This window comes from Periophthalmus magnuspinnatus, chromosome 7 (assembly GCF_009829125.3).
Source record: "Periophthalmus magnuspinnatus isolate fPerMag1 chromosome 7, fPerMag1.2.pri, whole genome shotgun sequence".
In the NCBI taxonomy this organism is placed as follows: domain Eukaryota; kingdom Metazoa; phylum Chordata; class Actinopteri; order Gobiiformes; family Gobiidae; genus Periophthalmus; species Periophthalmus magnuspinnatus.
The window spans coordinates 3,431,127-3,456,355 of NC_047132.1; the positions used below are offsets into that span (position 1 = coordinate 3,431,127).

At 39.3% G+C, this 25,229-nt stretch overlaps 2 protein-coding genes across 2 annotated transcripts in view; one reads left to right on the top strand and one right to left on the bottom strand.

Moving 5' to 3' along the window:
* The window catches only part of wrap73 (WD repeat containing, antisense to TP73), a 38,757-nt gene extending 30,321 nt beyond the window's left edge, over positions 1 to 8,436 (bottom strand). Inside the window, exons 1-4 of the mRNA XM_033969108.2 lie at positions 8,326 to 8,436; positions 7,609 to 7,690; positions 6,209 to 6,361; positions 3,846 to 3,962 (exon numbers count right to left, since the gene is read on the bottom strand). Coding sequence (XP_033824999.1) covers positions 3,846 to 3,962; positions 6,209 to 6,361; positions 7,609 to 7,677 — 339 coding nt within the window. The 5' untranslated portion in view covers positions 7,678 to 7,690; positions 8,326 to 8,436. The remainder of the gene's footprint in view (positions 1 to 3,845; positions 3,963 to 6,208; positions 6,362 to 7,608; positions 7,691 to 8,325) is intronic.
* Positions 3,959 to 25,229, top strand: part of tp73 (tumor protein p73) — a 67,210-nt gene continuing 45,939 nt past the window's right edge. The window contains exons 1-3 of the mRNA XM_055223076.1: positions 3,959 to 4,073; positions 14,292 to 14,387; positions 15,092 to 15,263. Coding sequence (XP_055079051.1) covers positions 4,042 to 4,073; positions 14,292 to 14,387; positions 15,092 to 15,263 — 300 coding nt within the window. The 5' untranslated portion in view covers positions 3,959 to 4,041. The remainder of the gene's footprint in view (positions 4,074 to 14,291; positions 14,388 to 15,091; positions 15,264 to 25,229) is intronic.

The following is a 25,229-nucleotide window of genomic DNA, read 5'->3' on the forward strand; positions in this document are numbered from 1 at the left end:
GCACTGATGGACACTGACGCTGTTTGGCCTATATGCCGACACAACAGTGAGAAACCTGTCTCCGACTCTAAGACACAGGGGTGTGACCTCTTGTCCACCAAGGTGAACTCCAATGTGTGGCAGCTGAGCTGTGGGGCTATAGGCAAGCCCACACCAGCTTGCCACCTCTCCCCATGGGCAACGCCAGAGAAATGGAGGGTCCAACCCCTCTCAAGGGGTTGGACCCTCCACCTGACCTACTGTGTCACCTCCTGGTCTCAGGGCTGCAAGACAACAATGAAACCAATCCAGTCAGCCTATAAACAGGCTCTCAAAGTCCTGGATATGAAACCTTTTCGCCATCACCATTGTAAAGTCTTGAGCAAACATAAACTTTTAAATTGGGACAATCTAGTAAAATTTCAGGATGCTAACTTGGTCTTCAAAATTCTTCATGGCCTTGCTCCTCCTCCACTCTCTAAATTTTTTACACAGAGTGGTAGAAACACCAGAGCTGCTGCCTCAAACAATCTAGTCGTGTCTCTGAGAAAAAGCTCATTTAGCCAATCTGCTTTCTCAGTTCGAGCGGTCCAGTTTTGGAACACTGTCCCGCCTCACATCAGAAGCGTGGAGTCACTCAGGACTTTTAAAATCATGGTGAAAAAATGGTTACTTCTGAATCAAGCCTGTGATCATCAAATGTGAAATTGTGCTGCCATGTGCTGCTGCTGCTGCTGGCCTCATCTGTTCTGTGTTATGTCTGTAGATTTTGTCTGTCTTTGTCACAGTGTTTTACTAATTGCCTACTTACCTGTACTAACTTTTAAAACATTTTACTAATTACCAAACAAACTTTTTATAATCTTGTATTTTATGTGTGGTGGCATTTTACATCTTGCCATAGGGACTGCAGTTGGAAACTAGCTGTATAGCTAATACTGGCGCATTTACAGAAATGTCGATTAATGTGCATTGTCCCTATTCAAATAAGCTAATAAATAAATAAAGGAGTCACCAGAGCCAGATGCTGGGTCGCCGAGACACCCATCTTTGACTGCTGCCCAATCCTCTTCGCACTTGACACCTATCCCCTACGAAACCCTGTGCGTGTGGTGAGCCCACAGGAGGGTGGACCCACGTCGTCCTTTTGAGCTGAGCTTGGTCGGGCCCCATGGGCAAAGGCCCGGACACCAGGTGCTTGAGTTTAAGCCCCAACCCCAGGCTTGGGTCCAGGGTGGAGCTCCAGGGTGGAGCCCCAGCTGTGCCATACAGGGTAACGTCACTACTCTTACTATTCATAGGTGTGTTGGGAACTGCTCTTAGGTCCTATGTGACAGGTCAGACTGTGTGTCATGGGAGACCCTACCAGGGGCATAATGCCCCAGGCAACATAGCTCCTAGGATCATTCAAGACAATAAGTAATAATATGATATTGCACTGTCTGGAATGTTCCACACTATGATATTAAAGAACAAATACTATGTAATTGTATTGTAACATTTCATGATTTAGAATGGAAAATAATGCCCAATTTAAAAAACAAAACAAAAACAGACATAATATGACAGACCCAGTGCTCCCCATACTCTGATTTGATACATCTCGCTTTCCACTGGCAACAGAGGGCATTACCAAAGCGAAAACAATTATACTAGGTAATGAGGAACATGTCTGGACATGATGATGTAAGCATGTGGCATTAATGAGTGCTATTTTGATAGCAGAATGGCTTAGAACAAGTCCAGCGATGAGTTATGGATTTTAAAAAATGCAGGTCAAAATCTGTCAAATTGTGTTCATTAATATTCCATCTGTAACCTCACAATCCCACCCCACCTCAAACTGGGTGTTTGGTGAGGTGGGGTGGGACTTTTTACAGAAGATTACTGAAACTAGCGTGAAATAAACATAATAAATATAACTCCAGGTGTGTTTTTGATGGAGGAACAATATTCTAACATGTTTTAATTATGCCAAATTGACTTTTGAGCTTTTAAGTGAGGTGGTGAAATCTCAACCAGAAAAGTTACAAAGTGATCCTTTAAACTATACTACTTCTTTAGGTTAATGGATAAACACCAATTGCTGTCTCCATGTAGCTATCATTTGAAATTCAGCTCATTTTAATATGCTTGATGATTCTCGCATTGACTGTCAAGTGGAATGAGACACTATTGCTCAATGCTAAGGCCACATGCGTCTCTTTAGGAACCGGAGCCTCCATTCTGTTGCGTTTTTATTTTGGAAGTTGCAGACAGACACAAAGCAGACATGCCGCAGACACTTGCACTCCTTGCACCCCTCTCTGGAGCAGACGGGTGCAATTTGGACCACACAGCACCTGTCAAGTGAGTCCTGGAGTCAGGTTCAGCTCCACGGTGCTCCCCTTCTCACTGTCAAAGCTCCAAAAGAAGACACTTCTTCATTTGAGTTTAGAGGTATTATGGAATATATTATAGTGTTATATTATTATTATATTATATTGAAGTGTTGTAACATTTGTAAAACATCAATCAATCATCAATCAATCAATTCCTTACAATGGTAAATGAGCTGCTGCAGGGCATTTGAGAAGCTCGTTGTCTCCACCTGCTGTTTCTGGCATGAAATTTACACGAGGAACTGTAGTAACAGATGTGGTACCCAGAATTTCAAGCAGAAAGGGTGGTTTAACTGTAAATTTCTACAGGCTAACAAAACTTTGTTTTTGGGTCACTTCGCTTTCTCACCATAAAAAAAAAAAACTCTCAAGTGTAAATGACAAAATTGTACAATATACCCCTAAAGATGTTTCATCATTTCATCTGATCAATTCATTTGAGCATCCATAGATTTGTTTGGGACATAGTAACTTCTCCCCCAAGGGTATACAGATCCCCCCCCTTAAAATTGCTCCAGCATAGATGCACAATACTAAGCCTGTTCCGAAAAGTAAAGCAAAATTTGAATTTTCCAGCAAATTTTCTGTTTCACCTTGTTCACTTAATAATTATTTAAGCTATCCAAAATTCCCTCTAATTGTTTTGCATGTAATATGTCAAAAACATCATAATTAAGCAGGAAATTTAAACCTGGCTCTATCAATTTCAGATTTATACATGCCAATTTTGGAAATTCTTCCACATAAAGTGCTTTATTATTATATGAAAACATTGCATGATAAAAAACGTTCTTAATTTTATCCAAGTAAACTACAGAAGTTTCAATCTGATATCTAAAAAAAAAACAACTTTTTGGCTTCTCTTCCCCCAAAGTGCAATCGAAGTGCTTCACATTAAGGAGCAGTATGTGCTTGTGGGAGCAGGGATAGAATCAACCTGTGGGTCAGTGGATCCAATCTTTACGACTACTTTTTATAAATGACGGGACCAGAATTGAAACACCAACCTTCGTGTCATAACATTCTACCAACTGAACTACTGCCACCCCAATGTCAGTGCAGGGCAGTGGGCAGTTGTAGCTACAAACATAGATTGCGAGTAAATGATGTTCAATCTCTAATGCTTAAATTCAATCCAATGTGTACCACAGTAATATTTTCATTGGCACTCTGAGCACTGCAGCAGCAATGAGCAGGGCTGCCAGAGCAAATACCAGCCTTACACTGGAGGGCACATTTACATCACATACATGTATGACAGGACGCTAACAGGACCTGAGCAGTAAAATGAGGTTGACTACATGCAGCAAGTGGGGGGCTGGTAGGGTGAAGAGGAGAGGAGGAGTAGGGGGAGTATTCAAGAAAAGGGCTCTGGTGTCTGGCTATTTTCAGTGGCCCCCCTTGCTCATGAGCCCAGCAACAGTTCCAGAGCACAGAGCATTCATATGGAGCAGCGTATACCCCGCTCCGACTCCTTACACTTACGTTGAACTCGGTGGTGTTGAGAATGTGACGAGCGTCAGGGCTCCAGCACGAGGAGACCAGTCCGATAGAGCCCTCGTCGATCTTACAGTGCCAGTTGGGCTGCTCAAGAGACCACACCTGAGGACAAGAGAGGAGAGAGTGACATCAATGATTCCCCTCACGTGGTCAAAACAATTCACCACAAAAACCTGTAAACATGAAAGACTGGCGTTGGATTCCTCTGCAAAGGTGAGCAATGAAAAAGTTGTCTAATTGTTTCAAAAGTTTTTTCTAACTTTTAAAACCAATCCACAAATGTATAGGTTAGGTCTAATAACTCCTCAGGCTGATAGTGATATGACAACAAAATAAAATCTTTTTTCTATTTTATATATATTATAACATTTTGACAGCTGATCAAATACATTGTTTCAATACTGTCGTTATTGTATTAGTAGTTTGATCTTGATAAAAATTTTACTGTAACTCAAATTACACTTGGGTGATCAAAAATATTACAGTATTTCTTTCTAACATCCAGGAAGTTTGAAAAGAAGCTAGGAAAAGGATGTGTATCTTGCCTCAATACACTATCTTAATACTTTTCAGCTGATCAAAAACTTCTTTGAATCCTTGAATTACCAAGTTAAGAAGCAGGAGTCATCCCCATCAAAATTTAAATAATGTAAAAGGCACTATATACGTTTCCCTCTCTTCAGCTTTTAACTCTACAGTTTGTTCAGAGTTGTGTTTTAACCCACGACTTCAGATTAGAGTTCTGACTACAATGAACTTAGCAGACAGAGCGGTTGCCCTGTAAATGGAATATATGTGGTTGAAATCCTGCTCTAGGCAGTTGATACTATCCTTGCGTCCTTGGGCAAGACATTTCACCAACCTTTCCAGTATGAATGTACACTGTCAAAGGAGCTATTTGTGCTATTTGTGTTAGTGGTCATGTAAGTCATAATTTCAAACTCGATTTGATCCAAAGGAAAACTGACAATATTAATTACCAATTTTGAAACCACAGTAATAAAAAAATATATATATATATAAAAAAGTTACCACACAAAATAACAGTAGTTTCTTTAATTTTAACTATGTGATTTTTAGTGTCATAGTACGCAAGTACTTTTAATTGTCTAGGTCTCGTTTCGGACTTGAGTAAATATCACTGCATATCCAGTAAGGTAATGCAACTCCAGTTATGAACATGAAAAAAGTGTTGTAACACATACTTAAGATCCTACTCATTTTGAAGTAGTTTTCTGTAAAGTGCAAGTGGAAGTTGGCGTGAAACAGGGGTTCTCTAGCAGTGGATGAGGGTCCAAAAAAGGGGTACAGGGTGTTTCAATACAGTGGCCTTTGTTTGGCTTTGAAGTCTAAATCAGCATTAAATCAGATGAAATGGAGATAGGTTTCTTAAAAAATAAATAAATAAAGACCTATGTGTTGAAAATGACAGTAAAATTTAAATAAACATTGCAAAGTTGGTCTGAATTTCATCTCAACATTTAAAAGACTTGGCCTTGTCTCAGTCTCAATCCTCAGGTCTCAATCTTGTCTCGGTCTCTGGACCCGGTGGTCGCGGACAGGTCTTGGTCTCGATTAGTGCGGTCTTGACTACAGTTCTGATATGGATAAAGACAAATATAAAACTATATGAAAAAGGTCTAAATTTATCCTATTTATGTGATTTGAGTGTATCTATAGCTGGTAAACTGAGTATCTAGCTTCCTTATTAGTTTTGGAATCTATTAGTATTTGGGTATCAGTTTTTTTACTACTTTATCCAGGGGTAAAAGTGACTTACCACCAATAAGAAATGAATTAATAATAGACTATTTTGGGGTATTTGACATGATGGTAATAAAACCTACACAAGCCATTATCATCATCATGGCAAGATAAGGTACACTTTATTGTTCCATGTAGAAAAAAATATGTCCTCAGCATTTGACCCTTGTTTTCATTGATGGAGGATAAGTAAGCTATTAAGGAACAACTGCCCTTACAGCTATATCTGCATGATATCAAATTGCAATTTTTCAGATAAGCATTTCGATTCGTGTGATTCTGTTTACAGTTCACATGTAAATGTGTCCAGAAGACTTGACAAAATTACTGAAATATGAACTGATAGAGAACATGTTTGTACAGGTCTAAACTACATGGTTAGCAGTTTTTATGCAGAATAAGATGGGACATTTAGTTGTTTGTGGAGAAAATTATATTTCTTAAAAAAAAATCAGCTTTGCCATTTGCTAATTGCCTTCATTTAAACTGCAATGTATAAACTGCAATGTTGTTTCAATTGCGATAAACTTGCAGCCTTACTTTCAAACCCTGGTTAAAGTTCTCTGCTACTACCAGATCCTCACCTGCACCAGGCCTCTCTTGTACATGGCACAGAGGACAAACTGTGAGTCTGAGGACCACTCCATGTGAGAGATCTGGTCCAGACAGGTGTACAGATGAAGGATCTGCAACGTGGCCGCATCACGCACCACCACCCTGTACTGCACACACGTCGCCTGGGATAACACAACAAAAATATCAATACAAATGACAGATACACACTACCAGTCAAACATTTGGACACACCTTCTTTCGATGTATTTTTTCCTTAAGTTTAGGACTTTCTATAATTTAGATACATACAGAAGACATCTAATACATGAACCAAGATATACAGAATGATGTAGCAAAGAAAAAAAGCTTAATAACTCAATTAATTTATATATATATATATATATATATATATATATATATATATATATATATATATATATATATATTTATTTTTTTTTTATTTTTTTTTTTTATTTCAAATTCTCAGAGCTGCCACCCTTTGCTTTGTTGATACCACTGCAAAACCCTTGAAATGGTTTTCGCTTCACAAGTGTGCCTGGTCAAAGCCAAGAAATGCAAAGGGTGGCTATTTTTAAAAATCTAAAACTAGTTTTGCATTATTTTGAGTATATTTTTTGCTACTTTCCATATGTGTCCATTCATAGTTTTGATGACATCAGTGAGAATTTACAATACAAATGATCATGGAAATAAAGAAGAAGCATAAAGTTAAATCTGTCAACTAGACAAAAAGTTGTAGGAGTGAAGAGTGCCTTTTATCTATCTGAGCTAAGATGGATATAAGGCAGTGTCCACCATTAATCTGACCAGAACAGAAGAAAGGGCTTGGATGAGCAGGAAAATGTCTTCATTCCTACAACTTTTTGTCAGATTTAACTTCAGTTTTTACTATGGATCAGACCTGGACGACTGAGGGATTACACAGACAAAAAACATAAATGAAAAAAAGAGTGTCCAAACGTTAAGACAGTGTAGTGTAAATTAATTAATATTTTTGAATAGAGGTCAGTTGTGTATCATAAAGTTAACATAACATATTTTGCATAACAAAACCTCTATTTTAATATTAAGTTATGCACTATAACATCAAATTATTATATATTATAATCAGTTTCATTTTCTTGTTATAGATGCCATATTAAGGACTTTTGAATACTTGAAAGATAAAATATTTAGTTTGGAATTGTAAATTGCTATATAGCAACTACCAATTTTGCATGATTTGACTTGCAGAGTACAGTTTCAACTGGGTTTAAAGTAGCACATTTGTGGCCAATTTTACAGTACATTCATAATAGTACAGTATGTTCTTTGAAGCATCTTAACAGATATTTGCAGGCACTGCAACAGTCTGATTTCATTATTGGTATAGAGATTTTAATAATAATCGCGATAGCTAAAAATTTACCAAATATTTCTCATCTGGAGACACTTTGCATAGTTGGTTGGATTGTTTGAAAACCTCTGAGAAGTTCATATTCTCATTTCATCTGCAAAGAGCGAAAAATAGAATATGTAGCAAGAGACAATACTTTTTCCAATGTAACATATTTCATGACAAATATCCTAAATGAACGTATCAAAATTAATAATTGACTAAAACTATTGTCAAATGTATTTAGCAACACAATATGCAGATTAACAATGCAAATAAACAATACTGTATTTTGCATAAACTAATGCCCCAAAATTAAACCTATAGATGGAGTTATGTAACCAAATAAAATTCTACAAAAAATTAACATTAAAGCTAGCCCTACATTTAAACATTTTGACTTATTTATTAGCACTAAGCTAACTTGGCGCCATGATCAGAACTGATATATTCCTAAATTAATGTCAAATGAACACTAGGCAGGACAGCACAGATAGCAGGTTAGCAGATAGCACGTTAGCTAACAGTGTAAAAACAAACAAAATAACGCAAACCTGAAAGCTTTTTTAGTTTAAGTGCATGAAAAGTGATTGATAGCCCCAGATGGTGTGTAAAAAAACTAACCAATGCTAGAAGCTATCTCTGGCTAACGTTAGCTACTGTCACTCATTCTGCAAAACTTAGAAACAAATCTAACAAGACATACGCGATCACGTGGTGAAATAACCCACAGCAATGCTTAAAACATACCTGGGTGGTTAAAAAGTGAATCAAAGGCTAGAAAATTGGCAAAGAAGTTTGTCGCTAAATAAAAGGGCACAGCTCTACGGGACAGCTCCGCAACAGTTTGTTTGGGTGAGCAGGTGACGTCAGTATTACCAGCCAATAAGCTTGGTCGAGTGGACTTCTAGGAAATGTAGTTTTATTACAGAAGTTGTATCTATCAAGGTTTTGTAGTGGGTTACAGTTGTTGTTTACTGATGCCATGTTGACTCATCCGAATATTGATTAATGGTTTCATATTGGGTAATTCAATGTTTATTATTATTATTATTATTATTATTATTATTATTATTATTATTATTATTATTATTATTATTATTATTATTATTTTATTTTATTTTATTTTTTTGTTTATTTATTTATTTATTTTATTTATTGTAGGCCTTATTTATTTAGGCTATTTATGTTTGATACAAGTTTTTGGGCTGGACTAAGTATTCTTTGACTGCATTTTTATATGAATGTTGTCAAAGTAAGAATAGGCCAAAATACGATTTATTTATTTATTTATTTATTTATTTTTGCACGAAATCGGCATATTGAATAGGATGTATTTGTTTGTCTCCATCTGTCTTATCAAGGCAATAAGGCAATTATTGTTATAGCCTAATCAACATTCCTGCCAATTTTGTCTCCGATTAAAGAATAGCGTTAAAAAGTTAAAAAAGTAAAAAAAAAAAAAATACCCACGATAAGGTTAGCCAAAAAAGCTTATGTTGATTATAGCCACGGTAGTCAGAGCGGTAAGAGCCTTGTGGCAGCTGTGAAGGGGACACTTTTGCCGCTTAAACGCACCCAAAGCGCGCTACCGCCTCCTGCCTTGAGCGCCTCCTTGGGCTCCCTCTGGCTCACACTTCGTTCAACCGGCCAGCACATGCAAATCACTTTTCTTCCTGATCGGGGCTGAGCGTTTTCGGAAAAATCCATAATTTCAGTTATCTTATCCAAACAGTGCGTTCCTCTAATGATGTTTGTTGTCTTTTTACGGAGGCTTGTTCGATGTTCTCCGCAATAAACTGAAAGCTGTTTTGGACGAACGTTATTCCAGTGTTTTGGAATTGGATTGGAATAATACTTATATCCAGGTAGGCTACGTGTTTTTTGTTTGTTTGTTTTGTTTGATCTCGTGTTTAAAGGTAGGGTTTTTTAGGCTATTGTTTCGCAGTTTATGCATGTGAGGAAGGATGGCCGCTGACACTATTAGGACACATTTATTAATTACATTCTGAAGTCTAATACATTGACTTTAACTATCATACCAAAAAAATGAGCCTCAAAATTGCTACAATTAAAAGCTGAAAGTAAAATCGAAGACAGAACGACTATTGGCTTGCTGATTATTTTTCCTAAATGCGCAAAAGCCTAAAATTGTAAATTGGTAACGTAGTGCAGAGCCTATTTCTTCTCTTCTCTATTTCTTTTGATAACGCTGATATTCATCCATACCCCGTGTTCATTTATTAAATCAAGCAGCCTTTGTCAACCCTATCTATATATGTTTTAAAATTTTCCGAATGTAAAACACCCAAATATCAAAGGCCTTAACTCTTCTGTCTTCATTTCATCTGAAACTATTGAAGTGAAACACGTTGATGTTTATGAGACCACCGTGTCCTTGAGCTCTGCGCCTGTTGTCATGGATGCGCGTAACCTGGCGCAGCAGACACAGGTGAAGCACAGATGAAACGCAAACAGATCGAGGCCTGTGAGAAGTGCATAGTCGACAGTTTACGAGGAATTTAGAGAGAATAACTAAGCTGCTGAATGATGATTTAACTGGTTTCTGTTGGTTGTACGTTGATATTGTACAGCAATGCAAGAGTTGGTGGACGCTTTATGAAGGACTAACATGGCGTATTACATTTCTCCTGTAGTTATGATGCAACGCTTTAAAAACATTGTATAAATATTGTTTTATTTTCATGTTGCTGTTGTTAGTTTTATTTAGTTTTTTGTTTGTTTGTTTGTTTGTTTGTTTTCTTTTCTTTCTATTTATTACATTGACATTTTTGATTGAACAATGCCACTGTCTCTGTTATAAATGTTTTTTTGGTATGTGTTTTGGAGTCTGTATATAGTCCATATGATCATGACAGTTCTGAAAATACTATTACGGTTGTTTTAACAGTCGACTACTAACGATTATTACCGTTATTCTTCCTCGTTTGCTTTTTGTAATTGTAAACAATAATAACTTTTTTTTATGGCTTTAGCAGTTACGCACGTTACGTTATTTATTTATTTATTTATTTATTTATTTATTATTATTATTATTATTTTTTTTTTTTTATAACAGTACGCTTTGTGCGCAATGCGTGCATATATACCTATACCTGTACTTGTTTATTGAAATAGACATTCCCAGCGCAGCCCCGTGGTTCTGGTAAGTGAAAAAAAAAATCGGTCCAGGAGGAATACCAATTAGGCGCAAACCCATTGCGTCACTGGTTTGGGGCCGATGGAGACGGAGAAATGAGCGCGCATCTAGGCGGCAGAGTGAGAGAGGGCCACGTCACACGAGCCTTCTTTTTCGTAGGACTAAACCAGGCAGGTCTAGTACTGGACTTAAGTAGGCCTATATCAGGAGAAGATCTGGGAAAACAAAACTGATTACAAAACTGTCGAATATGTGTCTATAAATGTAGCATGCTGTTCACGTTCAATAGATTCCCAGGTTGTATTGTTTACGTAAACACGCTTAGTTTAAGTCCTAGCTATTTGTGTAGGCCTATGGGTTCATCAATAGGACAAAGTCAATTCTATCTTTAGTCAATTGCTTTTACGAGATGTAAAAAAACTATAGCCAATACTGTATTTCATACATATCATGTGCAATACGTTTCGGGTCAGTTATTTTTCTACAGATTTTATTAACTTTTTAAATCGGCTGAATGCAAGATCACAAATATTTCAACAATTGCTCGTTTCGTGTCACATCAAACATTGTTGGGGGGAGGAGGTCGACAAAAAACATGTATTACGTGACATCTTCACATAACTATATCTTAAATTGACTGGGAGCGAAGTTTGCTGATAAGTTACTGGAATCTTTGCGCTGGCTTAAAGGTGGGTCACGGTCACGATGATCATCTGAATGGGGCCCAATTCAGTTGAGTTTATGGTTTATGGCCAAGTAGTCGCGCACCTTTGCCACAGTTTGCGTTGGTTCCCGGGTGAGGTGTTTCCGGGGTGATGTGGCTCTGGAGCAGTGCACAAACAGCTTTCAGTCAGATACCACCCGAACTATATCGGTCAAACTGTGATAAAACTCAGGCAGCGGTGCATTATTTTGTCCTATAACAAAACATTATGCTCGTGGTATTCAGATGAGGACAGGCAAAATACAATATCGTTCATTTTGTGGTTTGGGTGGGCATAGAGGGATAATGGTCCGTATTCTTCTATATCATGTTATGTTAGGCAAGTTTTCGAGAATAGAACAAGGCGTATTCAGGTTACGGGCATTTATGTTAAGCCTTCATCTGGGCCGAAAGAACAGATTAGGCTACAGCAGTTTTCCTTTTATTATTATTATTATTATTATTATTATTATTATTATTATTATTATTATTATTATTATTATTATTTATTTATTTATTTATTTATTTATTTATTTATTTATTTATTTATTTATTTATTTATTTATTTATTTATTTGTTTATTTGTTTGTTTATTTTTTTGCTTTTGGATATTTCCCTGGGGATTGCCACAGCGCAGTTGCACTTTAATTTGTCAGGTGTTCAACGCTGGATGACCTTATTGTGTGACCTTAAGTGCGTCATCCAATGCCTGGAGCGTATTGCTCATACAGACAAGAATATGCGACTGTGCGGAGTTGAACCTTCTGAACGCCAAGATTATTTTGTTAATTCAGATATGACTATCAAATTGTCATAAGAGTTATGCATCTGATCATTATTTTACAATGCGTAAAATTGTCATATACTCGAGGATCGTGTGGTTACTGTTGGTGCTCGTGCGTAATGGAGAAGTGTGGTGTATTCTGGCCACGGGAGGTGACGATGTGGCGCGCGAGGCGAGGCGGGCAGGCCTGCGCACGCCCCGTGGCCCCTTGACGCAGTGCCATCTCTCGGGGACCACATTGGTGCGATCACACATGGAGGAGAGAAGAAAGTGCGCTTCCTTTTCCTCAGATAGATTGTACAAAGATGCACTCAGTAGCCTATGCACAATTTGAATTCGAATTCTACTTTCTTTTGAGAGCTATTAATAAAAATAATCAAGAATTTTAATTCAAACTAAATAATATACAGGAAACATGTTAGGCCTAAAAGCTGTGGACCAATAAGTAAATACATTTAAACCAGTATAATATTATTATGCCCATCTGCTGTAAATAAAAAATAAGATAGATAGATATTAATCATGAAACACTTGAGCATTGTATATTTTTAGTTCAAGTTTTGTGTTGTTAAATGCTTGGACAAATTGTACTTGTTTTATCAGATTACATGCAAGACATTGTTGCCTGGCAAATCCAGAATGATATCTCTCTGTATTTTTATACGGAGGGATATCAGTCTGGTCACCACTCCCTCTATTACTTAAGGCAGAACCAAACATGATCTTGCAATGAGATGAGTTTATTTCAATAAAAGGAAGGACCTCATTAGTCATATTTTTTGAATAAAATCTGTTGTGCATGGAAATTTAAGTGAACTTGATGAGGTTATCCATCCATCCATCCATCCATTTTCTTCCGCTTATCCGGGGCCGGGTCGCGGGGGCAGCAGTCTAAGCAGGGACTCCCAGACTTCCCTCACCCCGGACACGTCCTCCAGCTCCTCCGGTGGGACCCCAAGGCGTTCCCAGGCCAGCCGAGAGACATAGTCCCTCCAGCGTGTCCTGGGTCTTCCCCGGGGCCTCCTCCCGGTGGGACATGCCCAGAACACCTCCCTAGGGAGGCGTCCAGGAGGCATCCTGAGCAGATGCCCGAGCCACCTCAGCTGGTTCCTCTCAACGTGTAGGAGCAGCGGCTCTACTCCGAGCTCCTCCCGTGTGACCGAGCTCCTCACCCTATCCCTAAGGGTGCGCCCGGCCACTCTGCGGAGGAAGCCCATTTCAGCCGCTTGTATCCGCGATCTTGTCCTTTCGGTCATTACCCAGAGCTCATGACCATAGGTGAGGGTAGGAACGTAGATTGACCGGTAAATCGAGAGCTTCGCCTTCCGGCTCAGCTCCTTCTTTACCACAACGGACCGATACAGCGACCGCATCACTGCAGACGCTGCACCTGTCAATCTCCCGCTCCATCCTTCCCTCACTCGTGAACAAGACCCCGAGATACTTGAACTCCTCCACTTGGGGCAGAGACTCACCACCCACCTGGAGAGAGCAAACCACCTTTTTCCGGTCGAGAACCATGGCCTCGGATTTGGAGGAGCTGATTCTCATCCCAGCCGCTTCACACTCGGCTGCAAACCGCTCCAGTGCCTGCTGCAGGTCCTGGCTCGAAGAAGCCATCAGGACAACATCGTCTGCAAACAGCAGAGATGAAATTCTGTGGTTCCCAAACCAGGCCCCCTCCGGCCCCTGGCTGCGCCTAGAAATTCTGTCCATAAATATAATGAACAGAACCGGTGACAAAGGGCAGCCCTGGCGGAGTCCAACATGCACTGGGAACAGGTCTGACTTACTGCCGGCAATGCGAACACAGCTCCTGCTCCGGTCATACAGGGACCGGACAGCCCTTAGCAAAGAGCCCCGGACCCCATACTCCCAGAGCACCCCCCAAAGGACACCACGAGGGACACGGTCGAATGCCTTCTCCAGATCCACAAAACACATGTGGACTGGTTGGGCATACTCCCATGAACCCTCGAGGACCCGATGAAGAGTATAGAGCTGGTCCAGTTTGAGGTTATTTTCTTATTATTCAATTTATGTTTTTTATTTGTCTTTGCATGGTGCAGAGTGAGAAGCTTGTCTCCGGACTACCCCTCCTCTAAGATGTCCCAGACCACAGCCACTGAAGAGGGAGGGACGTTTGAGCACCTGTGGAGCTCGCTGTAAGTCAACCACACCACACCTATGACCTGCATGTCACTAGCCATGGGTTTTAGAATGATGAAAAATTAGGGCAGTTGCCATAGCAATTAACAAAAAAACAAAATATAACTGAAAAGTTTTTTCAAATGTTAAATAATAGGAAACTCATGAATAGGTGTTATATTAGGGCTTGAAGCTCAAAAACATTGATTTATTGGGATGACAAAATGGGTAGTTTATGGTGTACAACATAAAAGGCACATTATGTAACTTTCTGGAGATGTCACCGGCATGATTACAAGAAAATAGAAAGTTAAAACCATGCTTCTCCATGGAGATAGGTTTTATGCCATATTGTGAAATGGTATAGCTCAAAGAACAATATTTCTATGGAAAGAAGCAAGACCCTCCTCCAGACCCAATAAGAGGAAGGTTTGTGGATGTGCAAGTCCACTCACAGTAAGGATGCATGTTTTTTTAATGCGCATTTGAAAAACATGTGTTTTTAATTTCACCCAAAATGAAAAAAGAAAACAAAAACATACTAAAACATTTGCCAAAAAAAACAGACCACATGTTTTTTGTTTACAATTTGTTCACACTTACACAATTACCCCATAAAAACTAAGTTTAACCTGGGACTAAACCTGAAAGTAAACCTGGACTAGACTTCACAAGGACTAGAACTTATTTTAAAATATTTTTTATCGGTCTCATATTCCAGTGAGCCTGACAGCACGTACTTCGAGCTGCCTCCTGGAGGACAGGGACAGACTGGAGACAGGGCACTAGGCCCAGGCAGCAGCAGCAGCTCCTCTGGGCAACAACATCTGGGTTCCTCTGCAGACGTCTCCATGGAGGTCTACCACATGAGGGACATCAACGACAATGTCATGGTAACAACAACGTTAATAATGCATTTTGGGGTGCTATTTTAAAGAGTATGATTTAGGGCAGTTGTGAACAACTTGGCTATGAGTTTTTACATTGCTTCCTATCTTAAAACCACATTATTCAACACTCCAATTCACTCCTATCAACCCAAAACATGCACATTAGCTCAAATCCTCTAGCTAAGGTAGTCCTGATCAATCCTAGTTCAAGATCACTGTTCGGACAAGGTGCTCCCATTGAAGGATGGGTCAAATGCAGAGGACAAGTTATCTATGGGGACAATAAAGTGTACCTTAATCTTACCTTGCCCAAGCTTTAGGGTGAAACTCATCCACCTGCTGGCCCAACCACATTGTGAAGGCAAAATGAGCACTGTAATCATGAGAATTAGTCTGTGGAATTGGTGGTGTACTGGTCTTGGTGATTTGTAGTTGTTACGTGTTATGGGTTCAACTCCAGAACCTGAAAATTTGCTCAAAGTCTCTATCTTCAATGCCCCTGTTTTGTGCAAAAAATAAATATTCTAAGAATCACCTGTAGCTAGCATCAATTTTACTTAGGCTGGGGCCAAACTGTTGCTGATAAAAGAGTCTATACATGTTCTCTCTCATGTGGTTGGTTTTCCCTCTCCTGAATCTCAGCAGAGGACAGGTGGAGAGACGTGTATACAGGGGGAGGGGCTAATTAGCTCAGAACACAGGCTCCATGACGCTTGTATACACTCTGTGTTTGGGCAGTTATTTCCCAAATTGTGGGGACAGCATGGTTGCAAAAACAACTTGGGTCTCACTGACTTTTTTGATTGGGATGACCAATTGGAATTTTTTGTGAAATTTCAGAAAACAAAATTTTCGGCCCTCCATGCAAATTAATTTGTTATTCTGTAGGGAGCGCTATTGCAACAATGTAATTTCTTTCTCAATGAGAAGGTTTAGGCAAAAAAGTTTCACAACTGATTTGAACCAGTTTGAGCCCAATCGGACTTTGTATGCACAATCAAGAGCAAATTTTGAAATTGGAAAATTTTGCATCTTTGCCGCATGCAAACTGTGAAAGGTATCAAGATAAATTGGATAAATTTTGATCCCCAACTTCTGTAGATGTTGTACAGTGATTGCTAGTCCTGTCAGTGAAACCCCCTCAGAGGAAATTAAAATGAAACTCAGCATTTCAGAACTTTCAATCCAAGATGGTTGACTTCTGGTTTGTCAGGGGGCGTGGTCATAATAATACTTTTTCGTTTGGCATCACTTAATGAACGTGTGTACCAAATTTCTATGGCAATGTTGATGTCGGCATTTATTGACACAGGTGCGCTGTAGCGCCATTTTTTTTATGCCCAGTTATGTAACATATAAAAAAATCCTTTTTTCTGCAAACTTGAATTTTGGGCAAAATATTGTAAGTTGTTGAATATGTTCAGGGACTCAAATTCATGCTCATGCCACAAGCATTGGGTGCTTGGATGGTGCTGAATGCCAGGAGTGCCAGTAGATGGTGACGTGTAGGCTATGATGCGTTATGTCGGTTAGGCATTTGTGTCAGAGCCACATAATGCCCTGCTACAGGTCCCACAGTGATTTTGCCATTTTCGTTGTGACCATGAACTGTCCTCGATGTGGAACAAATTTCAAGGAAGACTGACCTGCTGTGCTGATGAACAGGTGAAATGAAGAACAACAATGGAACTGCTAACTTATTTAACGAATAAATCCTGTCATCCAACTTAAACCTTGGTTCTGTATACTCAACAACATACTTGCATGCCTCAATTTAAGGTCCTATCTCTGGTGGCGTTGTTTGGCAATTACATTTTGTAAAAAAAATTATAATAATAATAATACCCAACCTAACACTCTACCACTCTACCAGGCGAGAATGACACTGAATGAATGAGAATGACACAATGACAATGATCACTCTGACAAAGGGTTAGTGAGTGAAATAAACGTGTGTGTGTGTGTCTGTGTGCACTGTTCTGTAATCACTTCTCTGCCAATCTGCAGTGGCCTCACAAACCACCACCAACGCACAGAAAAGTCAAGTGCCTTGCCCATGGATACAGTAACAGTACGAACTGACAAGAGCAGTGATTTATTTATTTTTGAATGAAAGTTCTTATCATTTCCATCTCCAAAATAGTCTCTTGATGTGGAATATTGCAAGATGTAGTGTTTACAGGACAAGTCTGGGCCTGCCTGTCCTGTTAATGAAGAGTCATCACACAAAATGGAGGAGGAGGAGGAGTGTGGTACAGTAGTTAGATGCGGTTAGACGCATGCAGGGCCCATAGTGTCTGTATAAAGTGCAGAGGCCATAGAAGGAAGGACACACAGGGGAAAGGACAAAGGACATAGTTGGATGAATCATGGCCCCAAACATGCTCATGTAGAGGGCGACACTTTGGTAGTACAGGACAGCTCTGCAGTGGGGTAAGTCACTGTTGATATATTCTGCTTGGCTGGTTGGGACCTGGTTTGGTTGGAGTTTCATTTGTGTTGTTTGTGGGTTTTTTTTTTGGCAAAATGGTTTATCATATATATATATATATATATATATATATAATATATATATATATATATATATATATATATATATATATATATATATATATATATATATATATATATATATATATATATATATATATATATATATATATATATATATTTATTTTTTTATTTATTTTTTTATTTATTTATTATTATTTTTTTTTACATTTAGCCTATTGCCCACGTTTGCCCACTATTGCCCACGTCTGGCATGCTTTTGCACTAGATTTTATCTACACTTTTACCAAAAGGGGGCAGTGTTTATTTATACATGTTTTTAGACATTGTCATACAAACTGTCTACACACCAAGAGGGAGTGAAGTAGGCAAAGCACTCAAAAATTACACTGTAAGAATGTCAGTCGTCATGTTACTCAATGAAAAGTAGAGATAAAAAAGAAATCGTACAAAAGTAACAGTAATGGTAAAAGACATATTTTAGTGGAAACTGTTGATGCCTGTGAAATCCTTCAGTCATCCTGGACTTTTTGTCTAGATGACAGATTTACTTTTTTTTTTTTATACTATGAAACTGTTGATACATGCAGTCTATGATGCATGTAATCTGTTAATGTGCTTTCAGTTATTTTATTTATTATACAATAAAATAATGGAATATTGACATGTATTGAATAATTGAGTGCTTTGCAGTTATAATGTGGAAACTGCATGGAGTTTTGTGCTGTAAAATACCCATTCTTTCAAAAAGTCACTGGATTTACATAAAAATAATATGGGAAGCGGTTGTGTAGGCTTTTAAACATAACTTTTTCATGCTGATGAAATATGATCAAATCATGTTGAATGCAGATGTGTATCGTATGCTACTTTAACATGAAAATTTATCTTTTTATTATTATTATTATTATTATTATTATTATTATTATTATTATTATTATTATTATTATTATTATTGTTGTTGTTGTTGTGTTTTATTATTTAATTCAGTTTACATCTTGGCCAACAACATCAAATGTTTTTTTTTAAAGGTTTTAAAATAAAATAAAAGTACAGTCTTTAATTTCTCCCAGTTCTGTATTGTCTTAAATAAATCAAACACATAGAGAGAACTGTGTGTTAAATATGTACATATTTAAATATGCTGATACTTATTAGACTCTAACAGGCCAGTTCAGGTTAGAATTACAACAAACAATAAAGAAAATGCAGAAAGAATACTCACCATGTGATTGTTGTCAACTTTCTTAATAGGCATTCAATTAAAGTTTTTTTTTAATTTTATTTTATTTATTTGATGAGGACAGCACATATTAATGAACACCTGTAAACACAGTGTAAATATGCCAGATTATAGCAAAAAATACAAATTTCCATCTGTTGTCCCTAGGCAGGTACACAGACAACAAATACAACATAGACGTTACAAAAATACAATAAAAGCAGCTAAAGGTGCTCACAGGCCTGGTTTTTCTTCAGCCACAGTTTAAGGTGCAGTTTGAATGTGAACAGAGATGAGCAAGGTAGGGCATTATTACATTAGCATTTGTGGTATTGGTCTCTCTTGTCCTGTTTGCAGTAAATCCTTGTCCCAGGCTTGTCCTTGGCTCATTCTGACAGGTGCAGGTGTGGCAGCCATCTTGCCTGCTGTTGTTGAGAGGCTAGCCATGTCTCATTTCTCTTTCCTCGCTGCCTTCTCCTTGATTCCTCTCCTTGATTCTGCAGGAAATGGGGGAGGAAGTCCCAGCCACAGAGGAGACACAGCGAGGAGAGAGGTGCAGAGGAGAGAGGCAGGAGGTGAGAGGAGCAGAGGAGAGAGGCAGGAGGAGACACGAGCTGTAGAGTGAATGGGGCCTTTCCTCAGGTGCTCACTCTGACTAAATTACCTTGTAGTAAGGACTTTTCTCAGTCTGATTTTAGATTATTATTGTAGGACTTTTAAAGCAAAATCAGACTAACATCTTTAGTTGCAGAAAAACATGTTTGAACATAAGCTTTTATTCGTTTTAATGTCAAATTCAGGATTATGCAACATGTCAAACATCCCTGCTGCTGTCCCTGTGCTTAAGGTGTTGCTACAATATAAACTACTCAGTGTGAGAAGTGAGGAGTGTCTTATTATTTTATATAATGTCTCCTGAACCCTCACTAATGTTTCCTTTATGGTTTTCTTCCCTTACTTCCTCTGAGCTTTAGGACACCTCTTAATATGGCACATTTGATTGACAGCTGGAAAATGGAGGAACAAGGAGAGGAATCAAGGACAAGGAAGCGAGGAAAGAGAGGCTTGTGTTTGAAAGGCAACTTGGATCACTGCCTGTAAGGGACGCTTCCAAATTGGTGTATTGAGTGGTTCCTTAAGCTTTTGTGCTATTAATTCACAACAAGCAGCAGCATCTCAACTACTAACCTCCGATATAGGTTGATGGCATATGTGGGATACACTCAGTAACACAGGAGAAGCTCGAAGTAAAGCTCGAAGTAAAGCTGCTGCTCCAGGAAAGACCCAGAACATGCTAGAGGGACTATGTCTCTCGGCTGGTCTGGGAGGGAGGTAGGGAGGTAAGACTGTAATTATTGCTGTTCTTGTTAAGTGTTATAAATAAGTAATATTCTCACTAGTCTGGAGTGTTGATTTGCCATTATAAATTGTTTCCAAAATATTTCACAGAGTTATTTAATATCACAATTGACCACTTTGGAGTGTCCTGAGCAAACCTCCAAACCAGAAAACATACACTAATGCCAAGTCCCAACAGCCAGATGCAGTCACATGGTCATTACTTACTTACTTAAATTTCTAAATTGCAAAAGTGTGCCGACTAGGTCAACAAATATTCTGTGTATTTCTTCCAATACGGTTTGGCTAGTCACCCTCACTAACATCAAGTATTGAAGAAATGTGTTTTTAGGGGCATTTTATTGTTCCATATGAGGAAATTCATCCTCTCATCCCTTCCCATCCTTTGATCCCTTCTTAAATAACAGGAGCAGTGTGCGGGCTCTTCTTCAGTATTAGCTTGCTGCATGCATGCCTTACACCAGACACAAGGAGAATATGCAAACCCCATACATAAAGTCCTCACACACAGTTTGTTTCTATCTATATATAAAAATCTCCTCCTCACCCTCCGCGGATGGTCTCATCCCCTCTTCCACGCTCGAGACCTCTACCAGAGGATTGGGAGCTTGAGGGTTCTGCGTAGTATCTTTGCTGGTCCTAGCACTGCTCTTTTCTGGACTGAGATGTCTGATGTTTTTTTCTGAGATCTGCTGTAGCCACACCTCCAGTTTGGGGGTCACTGCCCCGAGTGCTCCGATAGCCATAGGCACCACTGATACCTTCACCTTCCAGGCCTTATCCAGCTCTTCTCTGAGCCCCTGGTATTTCTCTTGTTTCTCATGTTGCTTTTTACTGTTCACTTGGTTTCACTTGGTACTGCGATGTCCACCATCACAATGTCCAGTTGGTTTGCCATCACCATTCTGTCAGTCTGTATCTGGAAGTCCCACAGGATCTTGGCTCGATCATTTCCCACCTTGATCTTGGGGTTTTCAGTCCGTACTCTGCACAGATCTTTCTGTACACTATGCTCGCCACTTGGTCCGCTCCATGTATGCTTTCCCTGCCAGCATCTTACACCCTACAGTTGGATTGGATTGGATCTTTGCACAGCCTACACCTTGGGTCTTGTTTGGTGTGATAGGTCTGATCTAGGTCTCTATCGCTAGGGTGCTTGAGGCCTGCTCCTGTGCTTCAGTCCAGCTTTCTCAAGCCATCGGTAGGATTTCTTGACTTCAGTTATGTTCCGGTGGTACTTCCATGATGGTTCCTCCAGCACCTCTTCCTCTGCGCTGTACTGTCTGAGACATGCACGTCATCTGTTGGGGCCTTGTCCTTGATGTACTTATGGACCTTGGATGTTTCATCCTGGACTGTGGCTCTCACACTCACTAGTCCTCAGCCTCCTTCCTTACGGCTCTCATACAGTCTCAGGGTGCTGGATTCATACTCCTCACATACAAAGCTCTCCACAACCCTCCATACCTGTCTGACCTCATTCACATCTCCACACCTGCCCGCTCCCTCCGCTCCTCCTCTTCCCTGCACCTCACTGTCCCTCCTGCCCGTCTTGTCACTATGGGGAGCAGAGCCTTCAGCTGCTCTGCTCCCCAGCTCTGGAACTCCCTCCCCCATGACCTCCGCAACACACACTCACTCCCACACTTCAAATCTAAACTCAAAACTCATCTGTTTAGAAAGGCCTTCTCACCCTGACCACTCTGACCATAACTGCTCTGTCTTTTAATATATATTTGTTTTTAAATGTATTTTAATCATTTTACATTGTTCAATTTGTATTGTGTATGTATGTATGTACGGCGACCTTGAGAGCCTTGAAAGGCGCCTAACAAATAAAATGTATTATTATTATTATTATTTGGGATGGAACCCGCCATGCATGGTCAGGAGATTTCTGGTCGTATGATTCCTGCTGGGTATCTGATTACTATATATATATATATATATATATATATATATATATATATATATATATATATATATATATATGTGTGGGGGTGTGTGTGGGGGTGTGTGTGGGGGTGTGCGCGCGCGTGGGGGTGTATAGATATATAGATATATACACATATATGTGTGTATATGTATATATAGACAGAAAGATCTTTATTGTGTTTTAGTAAAATGAGTAATAGCGCTTTAAACCTTAGTCCCACTGCCCCCACTGCCCCAGTTCTCAATGTTATTCCTCCAAAGTAAGAGTTGGGAAAGTAGCGTCCATCCTGAGTACTAGCACTGCAGGTGGGAGCACAGTAAGAGGAGCACGACTGGCTCTATGTGGATTCTGTCTGGACTTGTCCTATAGTACAGGTATCACAGCTCCACACCTGGGAGTCCATGTGTCACCCCATAGTACAGCTCTACACACCTGCCTACAGAGGGGAGGAGGAACTATTTACATTTACAAAGTAGTTTTTTTTCAATACTTTTATTTCAAGTTATCACCCCACTCGATCAACATTCATCTTTAGTTCAAGATTCAAGATTCAAGATTTCTTTATTTGTCTCCCTTAGGAGAAATTTTTCTTGGACCAATGGGCTGCTCACACCACAAAAAACAAACAAAACCATACCCAGGGTGCAGTACATCTCTCTCAACACACCATCACTCATTTCTACATCATTTATCATTTAACAGTTCCACCGAAACAGGCACAAATGAATGTCTATATCTGTTATATTTCCACCGTGGTACCCTGTACCTCCTCCCCGAACTCAACAGTTCATACTCAGGGTACAACACATGTGTCGGGTCTGAAAGGATGCTCCTGGTCTGTCTCCTCATGGCCTGTTTGTAAAGTTCTTGAGGGCTCAGAGGGACAGCACAGCCCATAATTTTCCCTGCTGTCCTCACCAGATTTAAAATTGGGGTTTTTGATTTGACCAGCAAGTTTCCAAACCAGCTGGTGATTCCATATCTTAGCACCGACTCAATGGTAGCTCTGTAGAAAATGAGCATAATATTACTACTGACACCAAATAATCTGAGCCTGCGCAGAAAATGGAGGCGCTGGTGTATTCTGCTGCAGACAGTGGTCACCTGTGTGTTCCAGCTCAGATCTCTGTCAATATGGACTCCCAGATACTTAAAGGAGCTCACCTGCTCTATATTATGGCCATGAATGGTCACTGGGCCATGGTCACCAGCTGCTCTGGGGTCAATCACCATTTCTACTGTTTTATTTGTATTAATCTGCAGTTTGTGTGAGTCACACCAGGCCACAAGCTTCTCTACAGCAACACCATGAAACTTTACATCAGATGTCTTTGTCAACAGGCTGAGTACGACAGTATCACCAGAAAATTTCAAGATATACTGGCATGATTCAGAACTAACACAATCATTGGTATAGAATGTAAACAAAAATGGAGAACTGACTGCGCCCTGAGGTGCCCCAGTGCTGCACATGGTTGTGTTAGACAGAGCTGAGTTACACTTAATCTGTTGTGGCCTATCTGATAGAAAGTTCAGTGTTGGCAGAGGTTGGTAGAGTAGCCACAAACTGCACTTAAAGGGCCCGTATTACGCTATTTTCTCATCTGTGTTAAAATGTTGTTTCCTCATCACAAAACATACCTGGAGTTGTGTTTTGTTCCATCCGCACATGTTTAAAGGGCCCATATTATGCTATTTTCTCATCTATGTTATAATGTTTGTTCATCACAAAACATACCTGGATTTCTTCTCTCAAACAGAAAACGCTCTGTTCCTCCTTGTGATGTCATGTGGTAATACAGGTGCTCTGCTGTGTTTTTAAACTCCATGCACCTTCACTAGAATCATTTGGATGATTTAAGCCCTGGAATTGGCAATCTATACCAAACAAAAGGCTCAGGCATGTGTGAATGAAACAAAACACAATTCCAGGTATGTTTTTGAGGAGATAACAACATTCTAACATGGCTTAAAGCTCACAAGAGTAAATACTGCGTAATATAGGACGTTTAACCCAATGTAGATAGTCCAGTGCTTTCACTGCAGGTTTCAAGCATTTGATTTGGTGCATTTGAGCATTCAAGTGTCAAACGCCAGAGTTTGACACTCTGGAGTTGCAACAGGTCAACATGTTTCAAGCGTCTGCCCTCAAAAGCAGACGCAGTTGCAACTGTGATGCTGATGTAGGATTACACTCATATTATTTAAAGAGTGGGTATTACACTTCTGTAGGGTATTAATTAATTAATAAGACATAATATATTTAAATCACCATTTTGCCTTTTATTGCTTTGAGAATGCTATATTCTCTGAAAATACCGTAATAAGGTTTAATTAGTTTCAGTTTTGTTTTTTACACTCTGAGTTTCTCTTGCTCCCCTTCACACAATCAGCATGGATTCTGCTAATCAGCTGCACATCACGTCAGATTTGTGAAGTTGTAGTGCATTGTTTTGTATCTTTATGTATTTTTTAAAACAAAAAATACATAAAATCGACATAGACTTATTTTACATTGGCATCTCCTCTGTCTCTTATTGATTGGGCCCTCTTTAGTTCCTGTCTTACGCAATATGCACAGTGTTGTTTGAGTCCATGTATAGATCCATACATTGGTCCAGGCCTGCATCCTCGAGTGACCCAGAGACGATGCACTCAGTCTGGGCCGTTGACCTGCTCCACTCCTCTCTGCCGTGGGACAAAAACACTGGTTATTAGGTTCAGGACAGTTGACATGGGGACAGCTTAAGGGGGCATATGTACCAAGAGATACTATTGAATATATAGTCAAATACATGTTTGAAGGTAATGCACTTTTGAGTATATGTCTATAGTCTTCTTTGTATGATCCTTTTGTTACCTTTTAAATCTAAATGTTGGCATGGTTTTAATATTTTGCAACACACGATTTGTCTTTATCTTTTTTTTTTTTTTTTTTTTT